Below are 23,806 nucleotides of genomic sequence, written 5' to 3' on the forward strand. Positions count from 1 at the left end.
GGCCCAGGCTCCCAGGTGCCCCCACTAGCCCACTGCCCACACCTCCTGCCCAGGTCAAGTCTGGTGAGGAGCTGAGCAGGAGGCAGGGCAGACAGGCCTCCCCATGGATCTCTGCCTCAGGGCACCAGGGAACTAACTCAGGCCCCTGGCCCAGGCTGTGTGCCTCCAGCCCACCCCCCTCAGCACTGGGAACCAAACCAGGCCAAGGCTGAGTCTCAGAAAACGCTGAACACGTGAAGGAAGGAGAGATGGTTCTCCCACAGGACTTGGTGAGCAGAGGGCTGGGAGGAGCCTCAGTCAGGACCTTGAAAATGTTCCTCAGGCCTAAGACATCTGCACCCTAATCCCCACCCCACCCTGAGGAGACAGCTGGGGACCATCCTGTGAGGGAGGGACCTGAATCCTCAGGACCCCTACTGGCTCAGCCACACCCACCACATGCCCCTGGCAACAGGACTCAAAGTCATAGGGCAGGTGAGGGGCAGGGTGTGGCCACCCGCAAAACTGGGAGGGACAAGGAGACTTTAATAGCAGGGATTTCAGCCAGGACAGCTAGTACCTGGTACCTGGTGTCCCAGCCTTGCCTAAGACCCAGGGCAAGCCTTGCCCTCCCCAGGTCCCATCCTGACCCTCCGCCATCACACCGTCATGCAGGGGACCTGCGTGCTGCTGCTGCTGGGCCTGCGGCTACAGCTCTCCCTTGGCCTCATCCCAGGTAATCAGGCAGCTCCCGGCGCCCCCTACTCACAGGGGACGGCCCCAGGCTGACCTGACCAACACTCTCCCCTTGGGCAGCCGAGGAGGAAGACCCCGCCTTCTGGAACCGCCAGGCAGCCCAGGCTCTTGATGTGGCTAAGAAGCTGCAGCCCATCCAGACAGCCGCCAAGAATGTCATCCTCTTCTTGGGGGATGGTGAGTGCATGAGGCCAGCCCACCCCCTGTCCCCTGACAGGCCTGGAACCCTGTGATGCCGGCTGACCCAGGTTGGCCCTGGGAACTCGGACCTGAGAAACTGTGTACCTTCAGGGATGGGGGTGCCTACGGTGACAGCCACTCGGATCCTAAAGGGGCAGATGAATGGCAAACTGGGACCTGAGACACCCCTGGCCATGGACCAGTTCCCATACGTGGCTCTGTCCAAGGTAAGGTCAACTGTCCAAGGTAAGGTCTACACTAGAGGGGTGGGTGTGGGCCTAAGGAGCAGGGTAGGAGGGAAAGCCCCAGGAGGGTCTGGGGCTGAGATAGGGGCCGGGGCTGTAAGGATGGGCCCAGGGGCTGGGGCAGGAGCTGGGTGTCTACCTCAGCAGAGCTGAAGCCATCTATGCTCCCAGACATACAACGTGGACAGACAGGTGCCAGACAGTGCAGGCACGGCCACCGCCTACCTGTGTGGGGTCAAGGGCAACTATAAGACCATTGGTGTAAGTGCAGCCGCCCGCTACAACCAATGCAACACGACAAGTGGGAATGAGGTCACGTCTGTGATGAACCGGGCCAAGAAAGCAGGTGGGCTTGGGCGTCAGCTTCCCGGGCAGGGACAGGTTCAGAGACCTCGTGACCCACCGTCACCTCTGCCCCGCTCAGGGAAGGCAGTGGGAGTGGTGACCACGTCCAGGGTGCAGCACGCCTCCCCAGCCGGGGCCTACGCGCACACGGTGAACCGAAACTGGTACTCAGACGCCGACCTGCCTGCTGATGCCCAGATGAACGGCTGCCAGGACATCGCCACTCAGCTGGTCTACAACATGGATATTGACGTGCGACACGATGAGCACGGGGCGGGACTGGGCAGAGGGGGTGGGACACTCTCAACACAGTCCCAGGCAACCCACAGCCCTGGGGTCTTGAAGGATCTCCATGGGTTTGTGGGGGCGAGGAGGGGCACCCTGTAGGAGTTACAGGTGGGAACAGACCATCCCACAGACCTGGTGGAGGAGGTAGGGGCTGTGTGAGAGGAGTGAAGGGCCAGCCAGGCCCCTAACCCACCTGCCCTAATCTCTGGCTCCAGGTGATCCTGGGTGGAGGCCGAATGTACATGTTTCCTGAGGGAACCCCAGACCCTGAATATCCATATGATGTCAATCAGACAGGTGTCCGGAAGGACAAGCGGAATCTGGTACAGGAGTGGCAGGCCAAGCACCAGGTGATGGGGGCTCACGGGTGTGGGGGGTACAGAGGGGCCGGGCCTGGGGTGTCGGGCTATGGGCTGAGGCCTGGTTCTGCCCTCCCAGGGAGCCCAGTATGTGTGGAACCGCACGGCGCTCCTTCAGGCGGCTGATGACTCCAGTGTAACACACCTCATGGGTAACGAACCCGCTCACAACCACTGTCCTCCCCGGGATGGGTGCCACAGGCCACCCCCGTCCTCAGCTTGAGGGTCACCACTGCTCCCCTTTCCCACAGGCCTCTTTGAGCCAGCAGACATGAAGTATAATGTTCAGCAAGACCACACCAAGGACCCGACCCTGGAGGAAATGACAGAGGTGGCCCTGCGAGTGCTGAGCAGGAACCCCAGGGGCTTCTACCTCTTTGTGGAGGGTGAGTGGCAGCCCCTTGAGGAACAGAGGCTCGATGAGGGCCATCAGGGCAAGTTTGGTATCTTATATGTGACCTTCTTGCAGGAGGCCGCATTGACCACGGTCACCATGAAGGCAAAGCTTATATGGCGCTGACTGATACAGTCATGTTTGACAATGCCATCGCCAAGGCTAACGAGCTCACTAGCGAACTGGACACGCTGATCCTTGCCACTGCAGACCACTCTCATGTCTTCTCTTTTGGTGGCTACACACTGCGTGGGACCTCCATTTTTGGTAAGCCCAGGGAGAGTGGCAGGTCCTTGCCCCTAAGTTACGAGGCACAAAGTGCTCTGAGCCAGTTCCCTCATCTGTCAAGTAGGGTAATAACAGCAACTGCCCTGCATCGCTCTGGTGAGGATTAAGTCACTGAACAGACAAGACCTGCCTAGGCTCTGCACACAGGGGGAGCCCCAAAGGCTGGGGTCAGTGTGATCACGGTGTCCCCTCTTCCCTGAAGGTCTGGCCCCCAGCAAGGCCTTAGACAGCAAGTCCTACACCTCCATCCTCTATGGCAATGGCCCTGGCTATGCGCTTGGCGGGGGCTCCAGACCTGATGTTAATGACAGCACAAGCGGTAAGTGTAGTGGGTGGGGTGCTGGGAGGTGGGGACCCTGGCCAGAAATTGTAGGGAGGGGAAGGCTGCCTCCCTTGTCACATTAACTCCCCACCTTCTGGCCAGAGGACCCCTCGTACCGGCAGCAGGCGGCTGTGCCCCTGTCTAGTGAGTCCCACGGGGGTGAGGACGTGGCGGTGTTCGCGCGCGGCCCACAGGCGCACCTGGTGCACGGCGTGCAGGAGGAGACCTTCGTGGCGCACATCATGGCCTTTGCGGGCTGCGTGGAGCCCTACACCAACTGCAATCTGCCGGCCCCCGCCAGGGTCCCCGACACCGCGCACCTGGCGGCCAGCCCGCCTCCACTGGCGTTGCTCGCAGGGGCGATGCTGCTGCTGCTGGCTCCAACCTTGTACTAACTCCCACCAGTTCCAGGTCTCAGGATTTCCCGCTCTCCTGCCCAAAATCTCCCAGCGCAGGCCCTACCGAAGCTACCACCTCAGAGTCCCCACCCCGAAGTCCTAGCTGCCACTCCTGGAGACCCGACCCGGCCCCACCACCAGAGCTTCACCTCCCAGCATTGAAGGAGCCTCAGCTCACAGCCCTTCAAGGCCCAGCCTATCCCGGAGGCTGAGGCTCTGATTTCCCTGTGACACCCGTAGACCTACTGCCCGACCCCAACTTTGGTGGCTTGGGATTTTGTGTTCTGCTACCCCGAACCCCAGTAAGGGGGCTTGGACCATCCAGACTCCCCACACTGCCCACAGCTGAGGACCAGGCTGGCACGGTCCCAGGGGTCCCAGGCCCGGCTGGAACCCACACCTTGCCTTTCAGGCAACTCTGGGACTCTGGGGTTTCCGGGAGGCGTGGCTTCTTAGGAGGCGTGGCAACTGAGGAGGCGTGGCTCCTGGGGAGCTATGGCTTCCGGTCCTCTTGGAACCCACCCTGTGGGCACTTCGCCGGCCACGGAGACATCTGGGGTCAGGAGCCCCAGGGAACCCTGGACAGAGCCTTCAGCAGCCCCTCCTAGGAACCCAGGGTACCATTACAGAGAGGAGACAGCAACACAGAGGAGAGGAGACTTGTCCCAGGTCCTTCAGCTGCTCTGAAGGTGGCCCCGGTGTCCATTCCAGGCTGGGAGATCCCCGGAACAGCGGGGGAGCTGGGGGTGGGGACACAGGCCCCGCCCTCCTGGGCAGGAGGAAGCAGCCCTCAAATAAACTGTTCTAAGTGTGATACAGGAGTGATACGTGTGGGAAGAAAAACCCTTAGGTGGGGGCACAGAGTGTGTGTGTGGTGGGGGGGAGGGGTGATTCACATCAATAAAGTCAGAGAGAGGCTGATGAGGGGCCGACACTGAACAAAGACCAAAGGTGGTGAGGGAGGGAGCAATGCAGAAGGACAGCGGTGCAGGGGCCCCGAGGGAGTCAGCAGGGCCAGGTGAGGCCAGCGGCTGGACCAAGTTGGGGCTTTCCCCTCCCCCGAAGCCAGGCTTTCACCTTCTCTGAAAACAGAGAGACAGTCCTCAGCCCCAGTCCTCACCCTTCCTACCTCCCTGCCTGATGCCCAGGCAATCATCTGGTGGCGTGTCACCTCCCTGGTCCCATGAGTTCCACTAGATGTGGCCCTCAAGAAAAAGGGCTTCCCTATTGGCTCAGCTGGTAAAGAATCCTCCTGCAATGTAAGAGACCTGGGTTCGATCCCTGGGTTGGGAGGATACCTTGGAGAAGGGAATGGCTACCCACTCCAGTATTCTTGCCTGGATAATCCCCATGGACAGAAGAGTCTGGCAGGCTGCAGACCATAAGGTGGAAAAGAGTCAGACATGACTGAGCAACTAAGCACAATATTCCATTGGAGAGTTATATCATACTTTGTTTATCCATTTGTCTGCTGTGGATGGTTGAGTGGCTTGCGTCTCTTGGCTACTGTGAGTAATGCTACTCTTAGGTAGGTAGAATAGGGAAAAGGAGTCCAAAATGGCGGTGCCTAAAAGACAAGGAAGGTCCGAGGACCAGAGTGAAGACTTCAGGCAGAACAAACAGAACAAACAGCACTCTTGGCTAAGCCCAATTTGCATAGGGCAGGCCCAGGTGGAGGAAAAAAAAAATAAAAGGAGGAGCCAAGCGCTTTCTCTTGGACTCTCTCTCCCACGTGTGTGCGCTCTTTTCTTTCTTTCTCTCTCTCTCTCTCCTGCTATCTTCTAAGTAAAATAGAGCTGTAACACTGATTTGTCTAAGAGCTGTAGCACGGTTTGTCCAAGACCCAAGAGCTGTGATGCGCCGAGGGCTTTAATGGCTCCAAATCTTTGTTGTGACGAGACAAAGAACTGAGGAACATACACTCGTGTGACATCTATGGTGCTGTGACTCAGATATAACCTGGTGAAACAACCTCTGTGTGGAAGAGGCCAAGCACAGCAGGAGCCCAACTCAGTGAAGCTCCCACGCTAGAAGCGGAAGGCGAAGAAACCCAGCTCAGGGGAAGGCCCGTCTTGCTGGAAACCGGGACAGCGAAAAACGAACTCAGCAGAAAGCTCACGTGGCCCAGTCTCGGATTCCAGAAGACCTCCGATTAAGGTAAGAGGTCCTCGCTCCTATGGCTGGAAGGACCCTTACAATCTCTCGTTTCTTGTTTCCTCGAACCTCCCGCAAACAGGTGGGCGGCAAGGGGCACAATTGAGGGACTCTGGAGAGGCTACTCCTCAGCATGTCCCAAAGGCGCTATCTGCTGAGCCCCAGTAGCTGTTACCCAAGCCGGTGGGGGTTCTTCTGTCCTTTCTCTTCTCTGTGCCAAAGATTAGACCAATGAAACTGTGAGCACCGGTCAGATATTTAGCAAATTTTCCAGCGAGCTATGAAGGGGATTCCTTGGCATGTTTTTCCCACTGCTTTTTCCTCCTGTCCTTCAGCTCTCTCCCGGGACTCAAGCCTGGCCAAAACTAATGAAACTCAGGCTCTGATGTCTCATTGCAAAAATTCCTTGAGAGACAAAGCGGTAAGAGGTAGATTTGTTAGGATCCAGAGAGAAGCCACCCTTCAGGGTGTGAACCATTGCTGAGGGCAGGGGCTTCCAATAGGCCTGGCTAGGTTTTGTGAGGGGATGGAATTCATATGCTAATGAGTGAGAGGATCATCCCAGCCATTGGGGAACCACCCACTCCGCCCTCTTTTGACCTTGTGCCTTGGAGCTGTCCTGCCACCTCTGGATGTGTCTGTTGGCTTATAGATTGGGGATTAAGGTTTACTTGAAGTTGACTTGTCATCTTGGACCCAATTGATTTTAATTGGTTTACATTATACCCTTGTGCTATGTCATTCTTTCAAAGGTTGTGCTCTGCCCCCTTCCCTCCTGTTTCATGCTCTTTTCCTGAGCCCCATCCAGACCCACAAGGCTGCCTCTACAATCTTCTGGAGAGACAACCAGAAAATAGTTGGCCTTGGGAGGGAAATACTCTATAAGATTTCCCCCCTCTTGAACCCCCTAATCCTACCCAATACTGGTCACACTGGAGATCTTGGGGACGCCCAAACTCCAGTCCGGGGGACCCCAGGAGGTCATCACACCTTGACCTGCCTAGGGATCGGTCTTCAAAAGGTTGTCAGGCTCAACCTGTTCGGGGATCCTCTAGTCCCAGGGGTCCCAGGAGGTCGTCACGCCTCGACCTGCCCAGGGACCCAATCCTCGGGAGGCCGTCACACCTCGACCTGCCCGGAGATTCGATCTCTAGGAGGCTGTCATGCCTCAGCCTGCCTGGGGATCTGCACCCTGACCCAGGGACGCCTGGCTCTCAGGTTGCAACAGTTCTGGGTAAGATGAACTTAAATCATATCTATTCCCGTCTACAGTGGGCAAAACAAACCTCTTAATTCTACCCAGCATTGGTCATACTGGAGATCTTGGGGATGCCCAAACTCCAGTCCAGGGGGTCCCAGGAGGTCATCACACCTTGACCTGCCTAGGGGTCGGTCTTCAAAAGGTTGTCAGGCTCAACCTGTTTGGGGATCCTCTAGTCCCAGGGGTCCCAGGAGGTCATCATGCCTCGACCTGCCCAGGGATTCGATCTCTAGGAGGCTGTCACGCCTCAGCCTGCCTGGGGATCTGCACCCTGACCCAGGGACGCCTGGCTCTCAGGTTGTAACAGTTCTGGGTAGGATAAGCTTTAGAAAGACTCACCCCTAAGGAAGTCCACCCATGGAAACATAAAGAAGCCTATTACTTGTGGGACTTTGCCCAGTCTCAGCAATAACTCAGGAGCCCAATGAGAACCCCATTGCCTTTCTGGAAAGGCTAAAAGAGGCACTCCAATAGTTTACCAACCTGGACTTAGACTCTTATGAGGGACGGGTGATTTTAAAGGATAAATTCCTGTCCCAATGTGCATCAGATATCAGAATTAAGTTACAGCAGCTACAACAGCAGGACCCTGCTGCCTCTTTAGATGAGATGGTCCAGACAGCCACCAATACCTTTTATAACAGGGAACAGGAGAAGGAGGCCAAGGCCCAGGAGAAGGAGAGAAAGAAAGAGACAAGGCATGCCCAGATGCTGGCCGCCCTCCAGAGAAGCCCTATGGCAAACCCCAAGTCCTTGAGGGACAAGGCACAAGACAGATGCCTGATCTGTAGATAGGCGGGGCATTGGGCCAAAGAGTGTCCAAACCGTGACAAGTCTCCTAGAACGGCTTGCCACAAATGCCATCAACTGGGACATTGGGCGGCACTCTGCCCTCAGGACCCAAGAGCCTCAAGATCAAGCGCCAAGCCTACCCTCAGATGGTTCAAGAGGACTGAAGCGGCCCACTCTAGCCAGCCCACCTGTCACAGATAACCATCACGGGGCTGGAGCCAAGGGTGCAGCTGGATGTGGCAGGTAGGTCCGAGAATTTCTTGGTTGACACAGGGGCTACCTACTCTGTCTTGATCTCCTACTCTGGAGCCTTCTCCTCCCAAACCTGTACCATTTTGGGTGCTACAGGAAAAGCAACTACTAAAAGATTCACCCGAGCATTTCTTTGTTGCTGGGATGGACAAATATTTTCCCACCAGTTTCTGGTGGTCCCTGAGTGTCCTACCCCCTTATTGGGAAAAGATATACTCACTAAACTGGGGACCACCCTTGTGATGGGAAGTTTTTCAGCCCCTAGAGCTCTACAGCTCCTGGTTACTACTGAAGAAAGCATTACACCTTCAATAGAGACGGACCAAAAATTATGGGAAGACAAAATTAACCCCCAGGTGTGGGATCAGGGGATTCCTGGACGAGCCCACCAAGCTGAACCGGTCATCATTGTCCTCCGAGATCCCACTCGGTTTCCTAATTGGAAACAATATCCTCTCAAAAGAGAGGCTCGGGAGGGACTACAGCCTTTAATAAATAAATTCCTTGCTTGTGGGCTGCCATGTAACACCCCAATCCTCTCAGTAAAGAAAACAGATGGAACCTGGCGAATGGTTCAAGATCTCCAGATTATAAATGAAGCTGTAGTCCCCCTCCATCCCACAGTACCCAATCCCTATGTAATCTTGGAAGAAATCCCACCCAGTGCCAAGTGGTTTACAGTCTTGGATCTCAAAGATGCATTTTTTTGCATACCACTGGCTAAAGAATCCCAATACCTTTTTACCTTTGAGTGGGAAGCCCCAGGAGAAAAACATCAACAGATGACTTGGACAGTATTACCTCAGGGGTTCAGAGATAGCCCCCACCTGTTTGGACAGGCCCTTAGCCAGGATCTCCTAGATCTGGACCTGGGACATAATGGGAAAATATTACAATACATAGATGACCTACTAATCTGCTCTCCAGATGAGAAAAGTGCCCAACAACATGCAATTCAGGTTCTAAACTTCTTGGCAGAAAGGGGATATAAAGTCTCCCGTGCTAAGGCACAGATGGTCGAGACAAAGGTCACTTACCTGGGAGTTCAGATTATACATGGTCCAGGAGGCTGTTCTGATCGGGTACAAGGAATTCTCCAGTTGCCCTCCCCCACAACTCGAAAACAATTGCGAGCTTTCCTGGGGCTAACTGGTTATTGTAGAATCTGGATACCCAACTATGGTCTAATTGCCCAGGCCTTATATGAAAGCTTAAAGGGACGAGATGATTCAATCCCACTGATGTGGGGAACTCCTCAAAAGGAGGCAGAGGCTACACTAAAACAGGCCTTAACTCAGGCACCTGCCTTGAGGTTGCCAGACCCAGAAAAAGCATTCCAACTTTATGTCCGTGAAGGAGAGGGAATAGCCTTGGGAGTGTTAACTCAAAGGTTGGGATCTGAGCCCCAGCCTGTAGCTTACTTATCCAAGAGGCTTGATCCAACTTCCCGAGGTTGGCCCCCCTGCCTTCGAAATCTTGCAGCTATAGCAATCATGATAGAAGATGCTTTAAAACTCTCCTTTGGGGGCAAACTAACTATTTTTACCAGCCACCAAGTAAAACAACTCCTAAATGGGAGAGGCCATTTATGGATGTCTGATCAAAGAATCCTCAGATATATGGAAAATCCAGGCCTCACTATATCCCCTTGTGAGGTTCTTAACCCAGCCACCCTCCTCCCTACCCCCGAGGGCTCTCTCCCCTTTCACTCTTGTCTAGAAACCTTAGACCACTGGACAAAATCCCGAGAGGGATTGTCAGAAGATCCTCTGACCAATCCTGAGGAAATCTGGTACACTGATGGAAGCAGCTTTGTCTTGGATGGAAAAAGAAGAGCCGGGTATGCAGTAGTCTCCAATTTTGAGACCATAGAGGCTAAACCTCTGCCACCAGTTACTTCAGCCCAATTAGCTGAGCTCATAGCCCTGACTCGAGCTTTAGAGCTGGGAAAAGGAAAAAGAATAGCCATTTACACTGACTCCAAGTATGCCTTTCTGGTGCTACATGCACATGCGGCTGTTTGGAAAGAAAGGGGCCACTTGACCACCTGAGGGTCCCCAATCAAATATGGTGATCAGATTCTTCGACTCTTAGAGGCGGTCCATCTGCCTACTGAGATTTCAGTCTCCCACTGTAAAGGACACCAAAAAGGGAACACAGAAGTGGCACGAGGGAACCAAGCAGCTGATCAGGCAGCTAGGAGAGCAGCATTACAGAACCATGACCTAATAGGGATTGCCACCTTAGTTCCACAGACTAATTTGCCAGAAACTCCTTCATATACTGAAGGTGAGATTCTTAAAGCTAAGAGTGAGGGCTTTCAAGAAGATCATATGGGGTGGTTCCAAAAGGAGGGACTCCTTTTTCTGCCTGGAAACCTCCAATGGAAGTTGGTTAACTCCTTACATGCCACTACTCATTTAGGAAAAAAGGCCCTCCAAAGATTACTAGAAAGGTCCTTCAGAGGAACAGGCCTCCAAACAACTATAAGACAGGTGGTGTCCTCTTGTCCCACTTGCCAATTAAACAACCCCCAAGGAGCTCGAAGACCCCAGCTGGCCCAGCCCATCCAGTGACGTGGGGCCTACCCAGGAGAGGACTGGCAGATGGACTTCACCCAGATGACAGTTTCTCAAGGGTATAAATACCTATTAGTTATGATAGATACATTCACAGGATGGATTGAAGGCTTTTCCACCCAGACTGAGAAGGCTGAGGAAGTGGTAAAAAAACTGCTCCATGAAATCATTCCAAGATTTGGTCTGCCCAGGTCATTACAAAGTGATAATGGGACATCATTTACTTCTAAGGTCACCCAAGGAGTCTCGAAAGCATTGGGCATTACTTATTATCTCCATTGTGCCTGGAGGCCTCAATCTTCAGGAAAAGTAGAAAGAGCCAATCAATTCTTAAAATCAGCGATAAAAAAGATAACCTAGGAGACCTCCCTGGGATGGAAGGAGGCTTTACCAATAGCTCTCCTCCGCACCCGCATTGCCCCTAAGGAACAGGTTGGTCTTAGTCCTTATGAGATGCTATATGGGAGACCTTTTGTTTATGTCAATGACCTCTTCCTAGATCCAGAGGTTCAGACCCTCCAGTCTTATACCATGACCATTGGGCAATTCCAACAGGATATACGCTTGTGGGGTATGAACCAGGACCCAAAAGATTATAAAGAGTCACCACTATATGCTCCAGGAACTCAAGTCCTAATTGAAGTCTGGAAAGATGGGTCCCCAAAGGCTCAACTGCAGCCCACATGGAAGGGCCCCTACCCTGTAATACTTTCTACCCCCACAGCAGTCAAGGTACCAGGACATGACTCCTGGATTCACTACTCACGAGTCAAGCCATGGAAGAAAACAGAGGACACTCAATACACCTGTGAGCCCCTGGGAGATCTCAGATATCTATTCAGAACTACCAATGAGTGCCATTCTAATGAACACCCCCAAAATCTGGTTTCTGGGGATAAGATTTCTCAGGATAACTCTAAGGAGCCAACAGAGCTTGACAGAGACTGTACTCCAAAACAGACAGGAGATAGATCTTCTGATCCCTGAACAAGGAGGGACTTGAGCTATCCTGGCGATGTGAATTTAAAATTGACCAATGTCCCTACTAGTCATTGTTATGCTATATTGATGATGCCTAGGATTATTCCATGTACTGTCAATTGTCTAACCTGTTTTTTCTCTGTCCAGGTCAACCAGCTACAACATGCAGTGCCAATTCAACAAAGATATAAAACTACAGCTGACCACGGAAAACATCACACACCCTTGGACACCGCTATAAGGACTCTGAGGTTTGAGACTAGCAAGAGGGGGAGGCCCAATACCCCTCGCCACCCCAGTTCAGCAGGAAGTAGCCAGAAAGACCTCGATGCCCCTATTCCCAAATAATTGGGCCTCCCATCTCTTGAGGGGGGAATGTTAGGTAGGTAGAATGGGGAAAAGGAGTCCAAAATGGCGGTGGCTAAAAGACAAGGAAGGTCCGAGGACCAGAATGAAGACTTCAGGCAGAACAAACAGAACAAACAGCACTCCTGGCTAAGCCCAATTTGCATAGGGCAGGCCCAGGTGGAGAAAAAAAACATATAAAAGGAGGAGCCAAAGCGCTTTCTCTCGGACTCTCTCTCCCACATGTGTGCGCTCTTTTCTTTCTCTCTCTCTCTCTCCTGCTATCTTCTAAGTAAAATAGAGCTGTAACACTGATATGCGTAAGAGCTGTAGCACGGTTTGTCCAAGACCCAAGAGCTGTGACGCGCCGAGGGCTTTAATGTCTGTCGCCCCAAATCTTTGTTGTGACGAGACAAAGAACTGAGGAACATACACTTGTGTGACACTACTAAAATGTGAGTGTGCAAATACCTCTTCTAGATCTTGATTTCAATTCTTGGGGATACACCCTCAGAAGTGGGATTGTTGGATGTGAGAATGCTTTTTGAACCCAACCTGGGGTTACTGAAACCCTAGCTCCTTATCAGAAGCTGTTCCTGCGAGTGTGTGTGGCCTGTGGAGAGAACAGACTCACCTCTGCCTTCCATTTACCTCTCCAATGGAGCAGAGGTCAACTTCAGTTAATGGGGCACTGGGCCCACGGCTGTCGACCCGTTTCAGGCACCTTACACACACACACACACACACACACACACAGCACTGCAGACCCAGCACTTCAGTAACTGAAGACACAGACAAGGCCCCCGCTCTGCTGTCACCTCCAGTCCCATCCTTCTCCACAGCAGAAGCTGGGCCCAGGCTCCCAGGTGCCCCCACTAGCCCACTGCCCACACCTCCTGCCCAGGTCAAGTCTGGTGAGGAGCTGAGCAGGGGGCAGGGCAGACAGGCCTCCCCATGGATCTCTGCCTCAGGGCACCAGGGAACTAACCCAGGCCCCTGGCCCAGGCTATGTCCCTAAGCACTGGGAACCAAACCAGGCCAAGGCTGAGTCTCAGAAAACGCTGAACACATGAAGGAAGAAGAGACGGTCCTCCCACAGGACTTGGTGAGCAGAGGGCTGGGAGGAGCCTCAGTCAGGACCTTGAAAATGTTCCTCAGGCCTAAGACATCTGCACCCTAATCCCCACCTCACCCTGAGGAGACAGCTGGGGACCATCCTGTGAGGGAGGGACCTGAATCCTCAGGACCCCTACTGGCTCAGCCACACCCACCACATGCCCCTGGCAACAGGGCTCAAAGTCATAGGGCAGGTGAGGGGCAGGGTGTGGCCACCTGGGAAACTGGGAGGGACACGGAGACTTTAATAGCAGGGACAAGGTCTATCTAGATTTAAGCTGAGGCAGTGAAGCTGCAGCCGGTCCCTGGTGTCCAGCCTTGCCCGAGACCCGGCCTCCCCAGGTCCCATCCTGACCCTCTGCCATCACACAGCCATGCAGGGGGCCTGCGTGCTGCTGCTGCTGGGCCTGCGGCTACAGCTCTCCCTCGGCCTCATCCCAGGTAATCAGGCGGCCCCCAGCAGCCCCTACTCACAGAGGGCAGCAGCAGGCTGACCTGACCAACACTCTCCCCTTGGGCAGCCGAGGAAGAAAACCCCGCCTTCTGGAACCGCCAGGCAGCCCAGGCCCTTGATGTGGCTAAGAAGCTGCAGCCCATCCAGACAGCTGCCAAGAATGTCATCCTCTTTCTGGGGGATGGTGAGTGCATGAGGCCGGCCCACCCCCTGTCCCCCGACAGGCCTGGAACCCTGTGATGCCGGCTGACCCAGGCTGGCACCGGGAACTCGGACCTGAGACACTGTGTACCTTCAGGGATGGGGGTGCCTACGGTGACAGCCACTCGGATCCTAAAGGGGCAGATGAATGGCAAGCTGGGACCTGAGACACCCCTGGCCATGGACCAGTTCCCATACGTGGCTCTGTCCAAGGTAAGGGCCAAATGACCTCAGGGTGGTCTACACCAGAGGGGTGGGTGTGGGCCTAGGGAGCAGGGTAGGAGGGAAAGCCCCAGGAGGGTCTCGGGCTGAGATAGGGGCCGGGGGCTGTGAGGATGGGCCCAGGGCCTGGGTCAGGAGCTGGGTGTCTACCCCAGCAGAGCTGAAGGCATCTCTGTCCCCAGACATACAACGTGGACAGACAGGTGCCAGATAGCGCAGGCACTGCCACGGCCTACCTGTGTGGAGTCAAGGGCAACTACAGAACCATTGGTGTAAGTGCAGCCGCCCGTTACAACCAATGCAACACGACACGTGGGAATGAGGTCACGTCTGTGATAAACCGGGCCAAGAAAGCAGGTGGGCTTGGGCGTCAGCTTCCCGGGCAGGGACGGGCTCAGAGACCTCAGTGGCCCACCGTGACCTCTGCCACCCTCAGGGAAGGCAGTGGGAGTGGTGACCACCACCAGGGTGCAGCACGCCTCCCCAGCCGGGGCCTACGCGCACACGGTGAACCGAAACTGGTACTCAGACGCCGACCTGCCTGCCGATGCCCAGAAGAATGGCTGCCAGGACATTGCCGCACAGCTGGTCTACAACATGGATATTGACGTGCGACACGATGAGCACGGGGCGGGACTGGGCAGAGGGGGTGGGACATTCTCAACACAGTCCCAGGCAACCCACAGCCTTACGGTCTTTCAGGGTTTTCATGGATTTGTGTGTGTGTATGTGTGGTGGGGTGGCACCATGTAGGAGGTGGGGACAGACCTTTCCCACAGACTTGGTGGGGGAGGTAGGGGCTATGTGAGAGGAGTAAAGGGCCAGCCAGGCCCCTAACCCACCTGTCCTAATCTCTGGCTCCAGGTGATCCTGGGTGGAGGCCGAATGTACATGTTTCCTGAGGGGACCCCAGACCCTGAATACCCAGATGATGCCAGTGTGAATGGAGTCCGGAAGGACAAGCAGAACCTGGTGCAGGAGTGGCAGGCCAAGCACCAGGTGATGGGGGCTCACAGGTGCGGGGGTACAGTCGGGCCGGGCCTGGGGTGTCGGGCTATGGGCTGAGGCCTGGTTCTGCCCTCCCAGGGAGCCCAGTATGTGTGGAACCGCATGAAGCTCCTTCAGGCGGCCGATGACTCCAGTGTAACACACCTCATGGGTAACGACCCCACCCACCCCCACTGTTCTCCCCAGGATGGGTGCCACGGGCCACCCCCGTCCTCAGCTTGAGGGTCACCACTGCTCCCCTTTCCCACAGGCCTCTTTGAACCGGCAGACATGAAGTATAATGTTCAGCAAGACCACACCAAGGACCCGACCCTGGCGGAGATGACCGAGGCGGCCCTGCAAGTGCTGAGCAGGAACCCCCGGGGCTTCTACCTCTTTGTGGAGGGTGAGTGGCAGCCCCTTGGGGAACAGAGGTGTGATGGGGGCCATCAGGGTGGGTTTGGTATCTTATATGTGACTTACCTGCAGGAGGCCGCATTGACCACGGTCACCATGATGGCAAAGCTTATATGGCACTGACCGAGGCGATCATGTTTGACAATGCCATCGCCAAGGCTAACGAGCTCACTAGCGAACTGGACACGCTGATCCTTGTCACTGCAGACCACTCTCATGTCTTCTCTTTTGGTGGCTACACACTGCGTGGGACCTCCATTTTCGGTAAGCCCAGGGAGACTGGCAGGTCCTTGCCCCTAAGTTACGAGGCACAAAGTGCTCTGAGCCAATTCCCTCATCTGTCAAGTGGGGTAGTAACAGCAACTGCCCTGCATCGCTCTGGTGAGGATTAAGTCACTGAACAGACAAGACCTGCCTAGGCTCTGCACACAGGGGGAGCCCCAAAGGCTGGGGTCAGTGTGATCACGGTGTCCCCTCTTCCCTGAAGGTCTGGCCCCCGGCAAGGCCTTAGACAGCAAGTCCTACACCTCCATCCTCTATGGCAATGGCCCTGGCTATGCGCTTGGCGGGGGCTCCAGACCTGATGTTAATGGCAGCACAAGCGGTAAGTGTAGTGGGTGGGGTGCTGGGAGGTGGGGACCCTGGCCAGAAATTGTAGGGAGGGGAAGTCTGCCTCCCTTGTCACATTAACTCCCCACCTTCTGGCCAGAGGAACCCTCGTACCGGCAGCAGGCGGCCGTGCCCCTGGCAAGCGAGACCCACGGGGGTGAGGACGTGGCGGTGTTCGCGCGCGGCCCACAGGCGCACCTGGTGCACGGCGTGCAGGAGGAGACCTTCGTGGCGCACATCATGGCCTTTGCGGGCTGCGTGGAGCCCTACACCGACTGCAATCTGCCGGCCCCCGCCAGGGTCCCCGACGCCGCGCACCTGGCGGCCAGCCCGCCTCCACTGGCGCTGCTCGCAGGGGCGATGCTGCTGCTGCTGGCGCCCACCTTATACTAACCCCCACCAGTTCCAGGTCTCGGGATTTCCCGCTCTCCTGCCCAAAATCTCCCAGCGCAGGCCCCACCGGAGCTACCACCTCAGAGTCACCACCCCGAAGTCCTATCCTAGCTGCCACTCCTGGAGACCCGACCCGGCCCCACCACCAGAGCTTCACCTCCAAGCAGTGAAAGACTCAACTTCCAGCATTGAAGGAGCCTCAGCTCACAGCCCTTCAAGGCCCAGCCTATCCCGGAGGCTGAGGCTCTGATTTCCCTGTGACACCCGTAGACCTACTGCCTGACCCCAACTTTGGTGGCTTGGGGTTTTGTGTTATGCCACCCCAAACCCCCATTAAGGGGGCTTGGACCATCCAGACTCCCCACACTGCCCACAGCTGAGGACCAGGCTGGCACGGTCCCAGGGGTCCCAGGCCCGGCTGGAACCCACACCTTGCCTTTCAGGCGACCCTGGGACTCTGGGGTTTCCGGGAGGCGTGGCTTCTTAGGAGGTGTGGCAACTGAGGAGACGTGGTACCCGAGGAGGCTCGGGAGCTATGGCTTCTGGCCCTCCAGGAAGCCACCCTGTGGGCACTTTGCCGGCCCACGGAGACGTCTGGGGTCAGGAGCCCCATGGGTCCCTGGACAGAGCCCTTAGCAGCCCCTCCTAGGAACTCAGGGTACCATTACAGAGAGGAGACAGCGACAAGAGGAGAGGAGACTTGTCCCAGGTCCTTCAGCTGCTCTGAAGGTGGCCCCGGTGTCCATTCCAGGCTGGGAGATCCCAGGAACAGCGGGGGAGCTGGGGGTGGGGACACAGGCCCCGCCCTCCTGGGCGGGAGGAAGCAGCCCTCAAATAAACTGTTCTAAGTGTGATACAGGAGTGATACGTGTGGGAAGAAAAACCCTTAGGTGGGGGCACAGAGTGTGTGTCTGTGTGTGTGTGTGGTGGGGGGAAGGGGTGATTCACATCAATAAGTCAGGGGGGCGCTGATAAGGGGACAACACTGAGCAAAGACCAAAGGTGGTGAGGGAGGGAGCAACACAGAAGAACAGCGGTACAGGGGCCCCGAGGGAGTCAGCAGGGCCAGGTGAGGCCAGCGGCTGGACCAAGTTGGGGCTTTCCCCTCCCCCGAAGCCAGGCTTTCACCTTCTCTGAAAACAGAGAGACAGTCCTCAGCCCCAGTCCTCACCCTTCCTACCTCCCTGCCTGATGCCCAGGCAGTCATCTGGTGGCTTGTCACCTCCCTGGTCCCATGAGTTCCACTAGATGTGGCCCTCAAGAAAAAGGGCTTCCCTATTGGCTCAGCTGGTAAAGAATCCTGCAATGTAAGAGACCTGGGTTCGATCCCTGGGTTGGGAGAATACCTTGGAGAAGGGAATGACTACCCACTCCAGTATTCTTGCCTGGATAATCCCCATGGACAGAGGAGTCTGGCAGGCTGCAGGCCATAAGGTGGAAAAGAGTCAGACATGACTGAGCAACTAAGCACAATATTCCACTGGATATATCATACTTTGTTCATCCATTTGTCTGCTGTGAATGGTTAAGTGGCTTGTGCCTCTTTGCTACTGTGAGTAATGCTACTAAAATGTGAGTGTGCAAATACCTCTTCTAGATCTTGATTTCAATTCTTGGGGATACACCCCCAGAAGTGGGATTGTTGGATGTGAGAATGCTTTTTGAACCCAACCTGGGGTTACTGAAACCCTAGCTCCTTATCAGAAGCTGTTCCTGTGAGTGTGTGTGGCCTGTGGAGAGAACAGACTCACCTCTGCCTTCCATTTACCTCTCCAATGGAGCAGAGGTCAACTTCAGTTAATGGGGCACTGGGCCCACGGCTGTCGACCCGTTACAGGCACCTTACACACACACACACACACACACACACACACACACACACACAAACAGCACTGCAGACCCAGCACTTCAGTAACTGAAGACACAGACAAGGCCCCCCCTCTGCTGTCACCTCCAGTCCCATCCTTCTCCACAGCAGAAGCTGGGCCCAGGCTCCCAGGTGCCCCCACTAGCCCACTGCCCACACCTCCTGCCCAGGTCAAGTCTGGTGAGGAGCTGAGCAGGGGGCAGGGCAGACAGGCCTCCCCATGGATCTCTGCCTCAGGGCACCAGGGAACTAACCCAGGCCCCTGGCCCAGGCTATGTCCCTAAGCACTGGGAACCAAACCAGGCCAAGGCTGAGTCTCAGAAAACGCTGAACACATGAAGGAAGAAGAGACGGTCCTCCCACAGGACTTGGTGAGCAGAGGGCTGGGAGGAGCCTCAGTCAGGACCTTGAAAATGTTCCTCAGGCCTAAGACATCTGCACCCTAATCCCCACCCCACCCTGAGGAGACAGCTGGGGACCGTCCTGGGCGGGAGGGGCCTGAATCCTCAGGACCCCTACTGGCTCAGCCACACCCACCACATGCCCCTGGCAACAGGGCTCAAAGTCATAGGGCAGGTGAGGGGCAGGGTGTGGTCACCTGGGAAACTGGTAGGGACACGGAGACTTTAATAGCAGGGACAAGGTCTATCTAGATTTAAGCTGAGGCAGCCAAGCTGCAGCCGGTCCCTGGTGCCCCAGCCTTGCCCGAGACCCGGCCTCCCCAGGTCCCATCCTGACCCTCCGCCATCACACAGCCATGCAGGGGGCCTGCGTGCTGCTGCTGCTGGGCCTGTGGCTACAGCTCTCCCTCGGCCTCATCCCAGGATCCCTCATCCAGCATCCCAGGGCAGCTCCCAGCAGCCCCTACTCACAGGGGTGGCTCCAGGCTGACCTGACCAACACTCTTCCCTTGGGCAGTTGAGGAGGAAGACCCCGCCTTCTGGAACCGCCAGGCAGCCCAGGCCCTTGATGTGGCTAAGAAGCTGCAGCCCATCCAGACAGCTGCCAAGAATGTCATCCTCTTCTTGGGGGATGGTGAGTGTGCTAGGCTGGTCCACACCCCGTCCCCCGACAACCCTGGAATCCTGGGCTGCCGGCTGACCCAGGCTGGCCCCAGGGACTCAGACCTGACACAGTGTACCTTCAGGGATGGGGGTTTCCACGGTGACAGCCACTCGGATCCTAAAGGGGCAGATGGCTGGCAAGCCGGGACCTGAGACACCCCTGGCCATGGACCAGTTCCCATACGTGGCTCTGTCCAAGGTAAGGGCCAAGTGGCCTCAGGGTGGTCTACACCAGAGGGGTGGGTGTGGGCCTAGGGAGCAGGGTAGGAGGGAAAGCCCCAAGAGCGTTGGGGGCTGAGATAGGGGCCGGGGGCTGTGAGGATGGGCCCAGGGCCTGGGTCAGGAGCTGGGTGTCTACGTCAGCAGAGCTGAAGGCGTCTCTGCCCCCAGACATACAACGTGGACAGACAGGTGCCAGATAGCGCAGGCACTGCCACCGCCTACCTGTGTGGGGTCAAGGGCAACTACAGAACCATTGGTGTAAGTGCAGCCGCCCGCTACAACCAGTGCAACACGGCAAGTGGGAATGAGGTCACATCTGTGATGAACCGGGCCAAGAAAGCAGGTGGGCTTGGGCGTCAGCTTCCCGGGCAGGGATGGGCTCAGAGACCTCAGTGGCCCACCGTGACCTCTGCCACCCTCAGGGAAGGCAGTGGGAGTGGTGACCACCACCAGGGTGCAGCACGCCTCCCCAGCCGGGGCCTACGCGCACACGGTGAACCGAAACTGGTACTCAGATGCCGACCTGCCTGCCGATGCCCAGACGAATGGCTGCCAGGACATCGCCGCACAGCTGGTCTACAACATGGATATTGACGTGTGACACGATGAGCACGGGGCGGGACTGGGCAGAGGGGGTGGGACATTCTCAACACAGTCCCTGGGTTTGTGTGTGTGTATGTGTGGTGGGGTGGCACCATGTAGGAGGTGGGGACAGACCTTTCCCACAGACTTGGTGGGGGAGGTAGGGGCTATGTGAGAGGAGTAAAGGGCCAGCCAGGCCCCTAACCCACCTGTCCTAATCTCTGGCTCCAGGTGATCCTGGGTGGAGGCCGAATGTACATGTTTCCTGAGGGGACCCCAGACCCTGAATACCCAGATGATGCCAGTGTGAATGGAGTCCGGAAGGACAAGCAGAACCTGGTGCAGGCGTGGCAGGCCAAGCACCAGGTGATGGGGGCTCACGGGTGCGGGGGTACAGTGGGGCCGGGCCTGGGGTGTCGGGCTATGGGCTGAGGCCTGGTTCTGCCCTCCCAGGGAGCCCAGTATGTGTGGAACCGCATGAAGCTCCTTCAGGCGGCCGATGACTCCAGTGTAACACACCTCATGGGTAACGACCCCACCCACCCCCACTGTCCTCCCTGGGATGGGTGCCCCAGGCCACCCCCATCCTCAGCTTGAGGGTCACCACTGCTCCCCTTTCCCAACAGGCCTCTTTGAACCGGCAGACATGAAGTATAATGTTCAGCAAGACCACACCAAGGACCCGACCCTGGCGGAGATGACCGAGGTGGCCCTGCAAGTGCTGAGCAGGAACCCCCGGGGCTTCTACCTCTTTGTGGAGGGTGAGTGGCAGCCCCTTGGGGAACAGAGGTGTGATGGGGGCCATCAGGGTGGGTTTGGTATCTTATATGTGACTTACCTGCAGGAGGCCGCATTGACCACGGTCACCATGATGGCAAAGCTTATATGGCACTGACCGAGGCGGTCATGTTTGACAATGCCATCGCCAAGGCTAACGAGCTCACTAGCGAACTGGACACGCTGATCCTTGTCACTGCAGACCACTCTCATGTCTTCTCTTTTGGTGGCTACACACTGCGTGGGACCTCCATTTTCGGTAAGCCCAGGGAGACTGGCAGGTCCTTGCCCCTAAGTTACGAGGCACAAAGTGCTCTGAGCCAGTTCCCTCATCTGTCAAGTAGGGTAATAACAGCAACTGCCCTGCATCGCTCTGGTGAGGATTAAGTCACTGAACAGACAAGACCTGCCTAGGCTCTGCACACAGGGGGAGCCCCAAAGGCTGGGGTCAGTGTGATCACGGGGTCCCCTCTTCCCTGAAGGTCTGGCCCCCGGCAAGGCCTTAGACAGCAAGTCCTACACCTCCATCCTCTATGGCAATGGCCCTGGCTATGCGCTTGGCGGGGGCTCCAGACCTGATGTTAATGACAGCACAAGCAGTAAGTGTAGTGGGTGGGGCGCTGGGAGGTGGGGACCCTGGCCAGGAACTCTAGGGAGGGGAAGGCTGCCTCCCTCGTCACATTAACTCCCCACTTTCTCGCCAGCGGACCCCTCGTACCGGCAGCAGGCGGCCGTGCCCCTGGCAAGCGAGACCCACGGGGGTGAGGACGTGGCGGTGTTCGCGCGCGGCCCACAGGCGCACCTGGTGCACGGCGTGCAGGAGGAGACCTTCGTGGCGCACATCATGGCCTTTGCGGGCTGCGTGGAGCCCTACACCGACTGCAATCTGCCGGCCCCTGCCGGTGTCCCCGATGCCGCCCACCTGGCGGCCAGCCCGCCTCCACTGGCGCTGCTGGCCGGGGCGATGCTGCTGCTGGCACCCACCTTGTACTAACCCCCACCAGTTCCAGGTCTCAGGATTTCCTGCTCTCCTGCCCAAAATCTCCCAGCACAGGCCCTACCGGAGCTACCACCTCGGGGTCCCCACCCTGAGGTCCTTTCCTAGCGGCCACTCCTGGAGACCCGACCCGGCCCCACTAGCAGAGCTTCACCTCCCAGCAGTGAAGGATTCACCTCCAGCATTGAAGGAGCCTCAGCTCACAGCCCTTCATGGCCCGGCCCATCCCCGAGGCTGAGGCTCTGATTTCCCTGTGACACCCATAGACCTACTGCCCGACCCCAACTTCGGTGGCTTGGGGTTTTGTGTTCTGCCACCCCGAACCCCAGTAAGGGGGGTCGGACCATCCAGACTGCCCCTACTGCCCACAGCCCCACCTGAGGACGAGGCTGGCACGGTCCCAGGGGTCCCAGGCCCGGCTGGAACCCACACCTTGCCTTTCAGGTGACCCTGGGACTCTGGGGTTTCCTGGAGGAGTGGCTTTCCAGGAGGCCTGGTTTCCGATGGGCGTGGTTTCTTGGAAGCGTGGCTCCCATCCCTGGAACCCAACCTGTGGTCATCTGGGGCCCAAGGAGACGTCTCAGCCCAGGAGCTCCGGGGGACCCTGGACAGAGCCCTCAGCAGCCCCTCCTAGGAACCCAACGGTACCATTACAGAGAGGAGACAGCGACACAGAGGAGAGGAGACTTGTCCCAGGTCCCTCAGCTGCTGTGAGGGCGGCCCTGGTGCCCCTTCCAGGCTGGGCATCCCAGTAGCAGCAGGGGACCTGGGGGTGAGGACCCAGGACCTGCCCTCCTGGGAGGGAGGAAGCAGCCCTCAAATAAACTGTTCTAAGTATGATACAGGAGTGATACATGTGTGAAGAGAAGCCCTTAGGTGGGGGCACAGAGTGTCTGGGTGAGGGGGGTCAGGGTCACATCAGGAGGTTAGGGAGGGGCTGATGAAGGGCTGACATTGAGCAAAGACCAAAGGCAACTCAGAAGGACAGTGGTGCAGGACTGGGTGTGGTCAGCAGGGGGACTGGTTGGGGGAGCCTGGCGGGTCAAGAGGGTCAAAGCCGAGGGAGTGGGAGGACCGGGGATCAACTGGAATTTCATCCAGAGTGTGAGGGGCAGGTGGAAGGCTCTGAGCAGGGACATAACAGGACCGGAAGACTCTAGAAAATACCCTGCTGACCTCTGAGTAGGGAAGACTATTCTGTTTCTTTTTCTGTTGTGGGGGTGTAGGTGGGAGCTGGGAAACCAGAGAGGAAGTACAGACTCCTAACATTTCTGACCTCTGTCTGAAAATATTCAGGAGCACCCACGCCAATATAAAAACACTGAGTATGTGAGAGTGAAAGTGTTAGTCACTCACTTGTGTCCACCTCTTTTGCAACCCCATGGACTGTAGCCTCCCAGGCTCCTCTGTCCATGGGATTCTCCAGTCAAGAAAACTGGAGTGGGTTGCCATTTCCTGCTCCAGGGGATCTTCCCTACCCATGGTTTGAACCCGGGTCTCTTGCATTGCAGGCAGATTCTTTACTGTCTGAGTCATGTAACCCACCCCACAGACACATTCCAAAGAATTTTATAGGATTGAAGACAGCCATATTTTCCAATACATTTTACAAAACTACAGATTTCTTTGTACTTTTACAAAGTTGCAGGGAAAGCATTTTGCCCTCACTAGAAATGTTAGTATGACTGAATGTGCTTCCTTATTTACTAAAATTTTGATTTCGCACTGTAAAACTTCAATCTGAAGGCCAGGCTCTCAGGACAGTTTGCTTCAACTCTGATTTTTAGTGACTGTCACAAACCATGGAGCTGAATGGAAGGAGGGCTTTACTGAATTACTGGACTGGTTTTTACACTCCACCCACCAACTGTGCAAAGGCATTTTGTTACAATGCAGCTTGTGTGGTTCAACCTTCTCTGTTGTCAGTTAGCTGGTCCAAAAAACCAAAGGGAAAGAGCTGCTTGTTTATGTTTCATAAAT

At 56.3% G+C, this 23,806-nt stretch overlaps 3 protein-coding genes across 3 annotated transcripts; all 3 read left to right on the plus strand.

Moving 5' to 3' along the window:
• The first annotated feature begins 631 nt into the window (after nt 1-631).
• LOC109577007 (intestinal-type alkaline phosphatase-like) lies at nt 632-3,794 on the plus strand. Its single transcript, XM_019985712.2, has 11 exons — nt 632-715; nt 796-912; nt 1,027-1,142; nt 1,332-1,506; nt 1,585-1,757; nt 2,009-2,143; nt 2,232-2,304; nt 2,404-2,538; nt 2,622-2,813; nt 3,037-3,153; nt 3,259-3,794. The coding sequence occupies exons 1-11, from the start codon at nt 649-651 to the stop codon at nt 3,549-3,551; spliced, it is 1,593 nt and encodes a 530-aa protein (XP_019841271.2). The 5' UTR covers nt 632-648; the 3' UTR covers nt 3,552-3,794.
• Nucleotides 3,795-13,326: 9,532 nt separating this feature from the next.
• Nucleotides 13,327-17,171, plus strand: LOC139177646 (intestinal-type alkaline phosphatase). Its single transcript, XM_070774110.1, has 11 exons — nt 13,327-13,475; nt 13,556-13,672; nt 13,787-13,902; nt 14,094-14,268; nt 14,348-14,520; nt 14,776-14,910; nt 14,998-15,070; nt 15,170-15,304; nt 15,388-15,579; nt 15,803-15,919; nt 16,025-17,171. The coding sequence occupies exons 1-11, from the start codon at nt 13,409-13,411 to the stop codon at nt 16,315-16,317; spliced, it is 1,593 nt and encodes a 530-aa protein (XP_070630211.1). The 5' UTR covers nt 13,327-13,408; the 3' UTR covers nt 16,318-17,171.
• A 1,668-nt stretch (nt 17,172-18,839) lies between these two features.
• LOC109577011 (intestinal-type alkaline phosphatase) lies at nt 18,840-22,598 on the plus strand. The gene is made up of 11 exons (XM_070774092.1): nt 18,840-19,004; nt 19,099-19,219; nt 19,332-19,447; nt 19,639-19,813; nt 19,893-20,065; nt 20,284-20,418; nt 20,506-20,578; nt 20,679-20,813; nt 20,897-21,088; nt 21,312-21,428; nt 21,534-22,598. The coding sequence occupies exons 1-11, from the start codon at nt 18,942-18,944 to the stop codon at nt 21,821-21,823; spliced, it is 1,590 nt and encodes a 529-aa protein (XP_070630193.1). The 5' UTR covers nt 18,840-18,941; the 3' UTR covers nt 21,824-22,598.
• Nucleotides 22,599-23,806: the final 1,208 nt, after the last annotated feature.

The sequence above is a fragment of the Bos indicus genome, chromosome 2, assembly GCF_029378745.1.
Source record: "Bos indicus isolate NIAB-ARS_2022 breed Sahiwal x Tharparkar chromosome 2, NIAB-ARS_B.indTharparkar_mat_pri_1.0, whole genome shotgun sequence".
In the NCBI taxonomy this organism is placed as follows: Eukaryota; Metazoa; Chordata; class Mammalia; order Artiodactyla; family Bovidae; genus Bos; species Bos indicus.

Coding starts and splice junctions, on each gene's coding strand:
- LOC109577007 (XM_019985712.2), top strand. CDS start 649: ATGCAGGGGACCTGCGTGCTGCTGCTGCTGGGCCTGCGGCTACAGCTC. Junction 1,143..1,331: donor CATACGTGGCTCTGTCCAAG/GTAAGGTCAACT, acceptor CTATGCTCCCAG/ACATACAACGTGGACAGACA. Junction 1,758..2,008: donor TCTACAACATGGATATTGAC/GTGCGACACGAT, acceptor CTCTGGCTCCAG/GTGATCCTGGGTGGAGGCCG.
- LOC109577011 (XM_070774092.1), top strand. CDS start 18,942: ATGCAGGGGGCCTGCGTGCTGCTGCTGCTGGGCCTGTGGCTACAGCTC. Junction 19,448..19,638: donor CATACGTGGCTCTGTCCAAG/GTAAGGGCCAAG, acceptor CTCTGCCCCCAG/ACATACAACGTGGACAGACA. Junction 20,066..20,283: donor TCTACAACATGGATATTGAC/GTGTGACACGAT, acceptor CTCTGGCTCCAG/GTGATCCTGGGTGGAGGCCG.
- LOC139177646 (XM_070774110.1), top strand. CDS start 13,409: ATGCAGGGGGCCTGCGTGCTGCTGCTGCTGGGCCTGCGGCTACAGCTC. Junction 13,476..13,555: donor CTCCCTCGGCCTCATCCCAG/GTAATCAGGCGG, acceptor CCCCTTGGGCAG/CCGAGGAAGAAAACCCCGCC. Junction 13,673..13,786: donor CATCCTCTTTCTGGGGGATG/GTGAGTGCATGA, acceptor GTGTACCTTCAG/GGATGGGGGTGCCTACGGTG.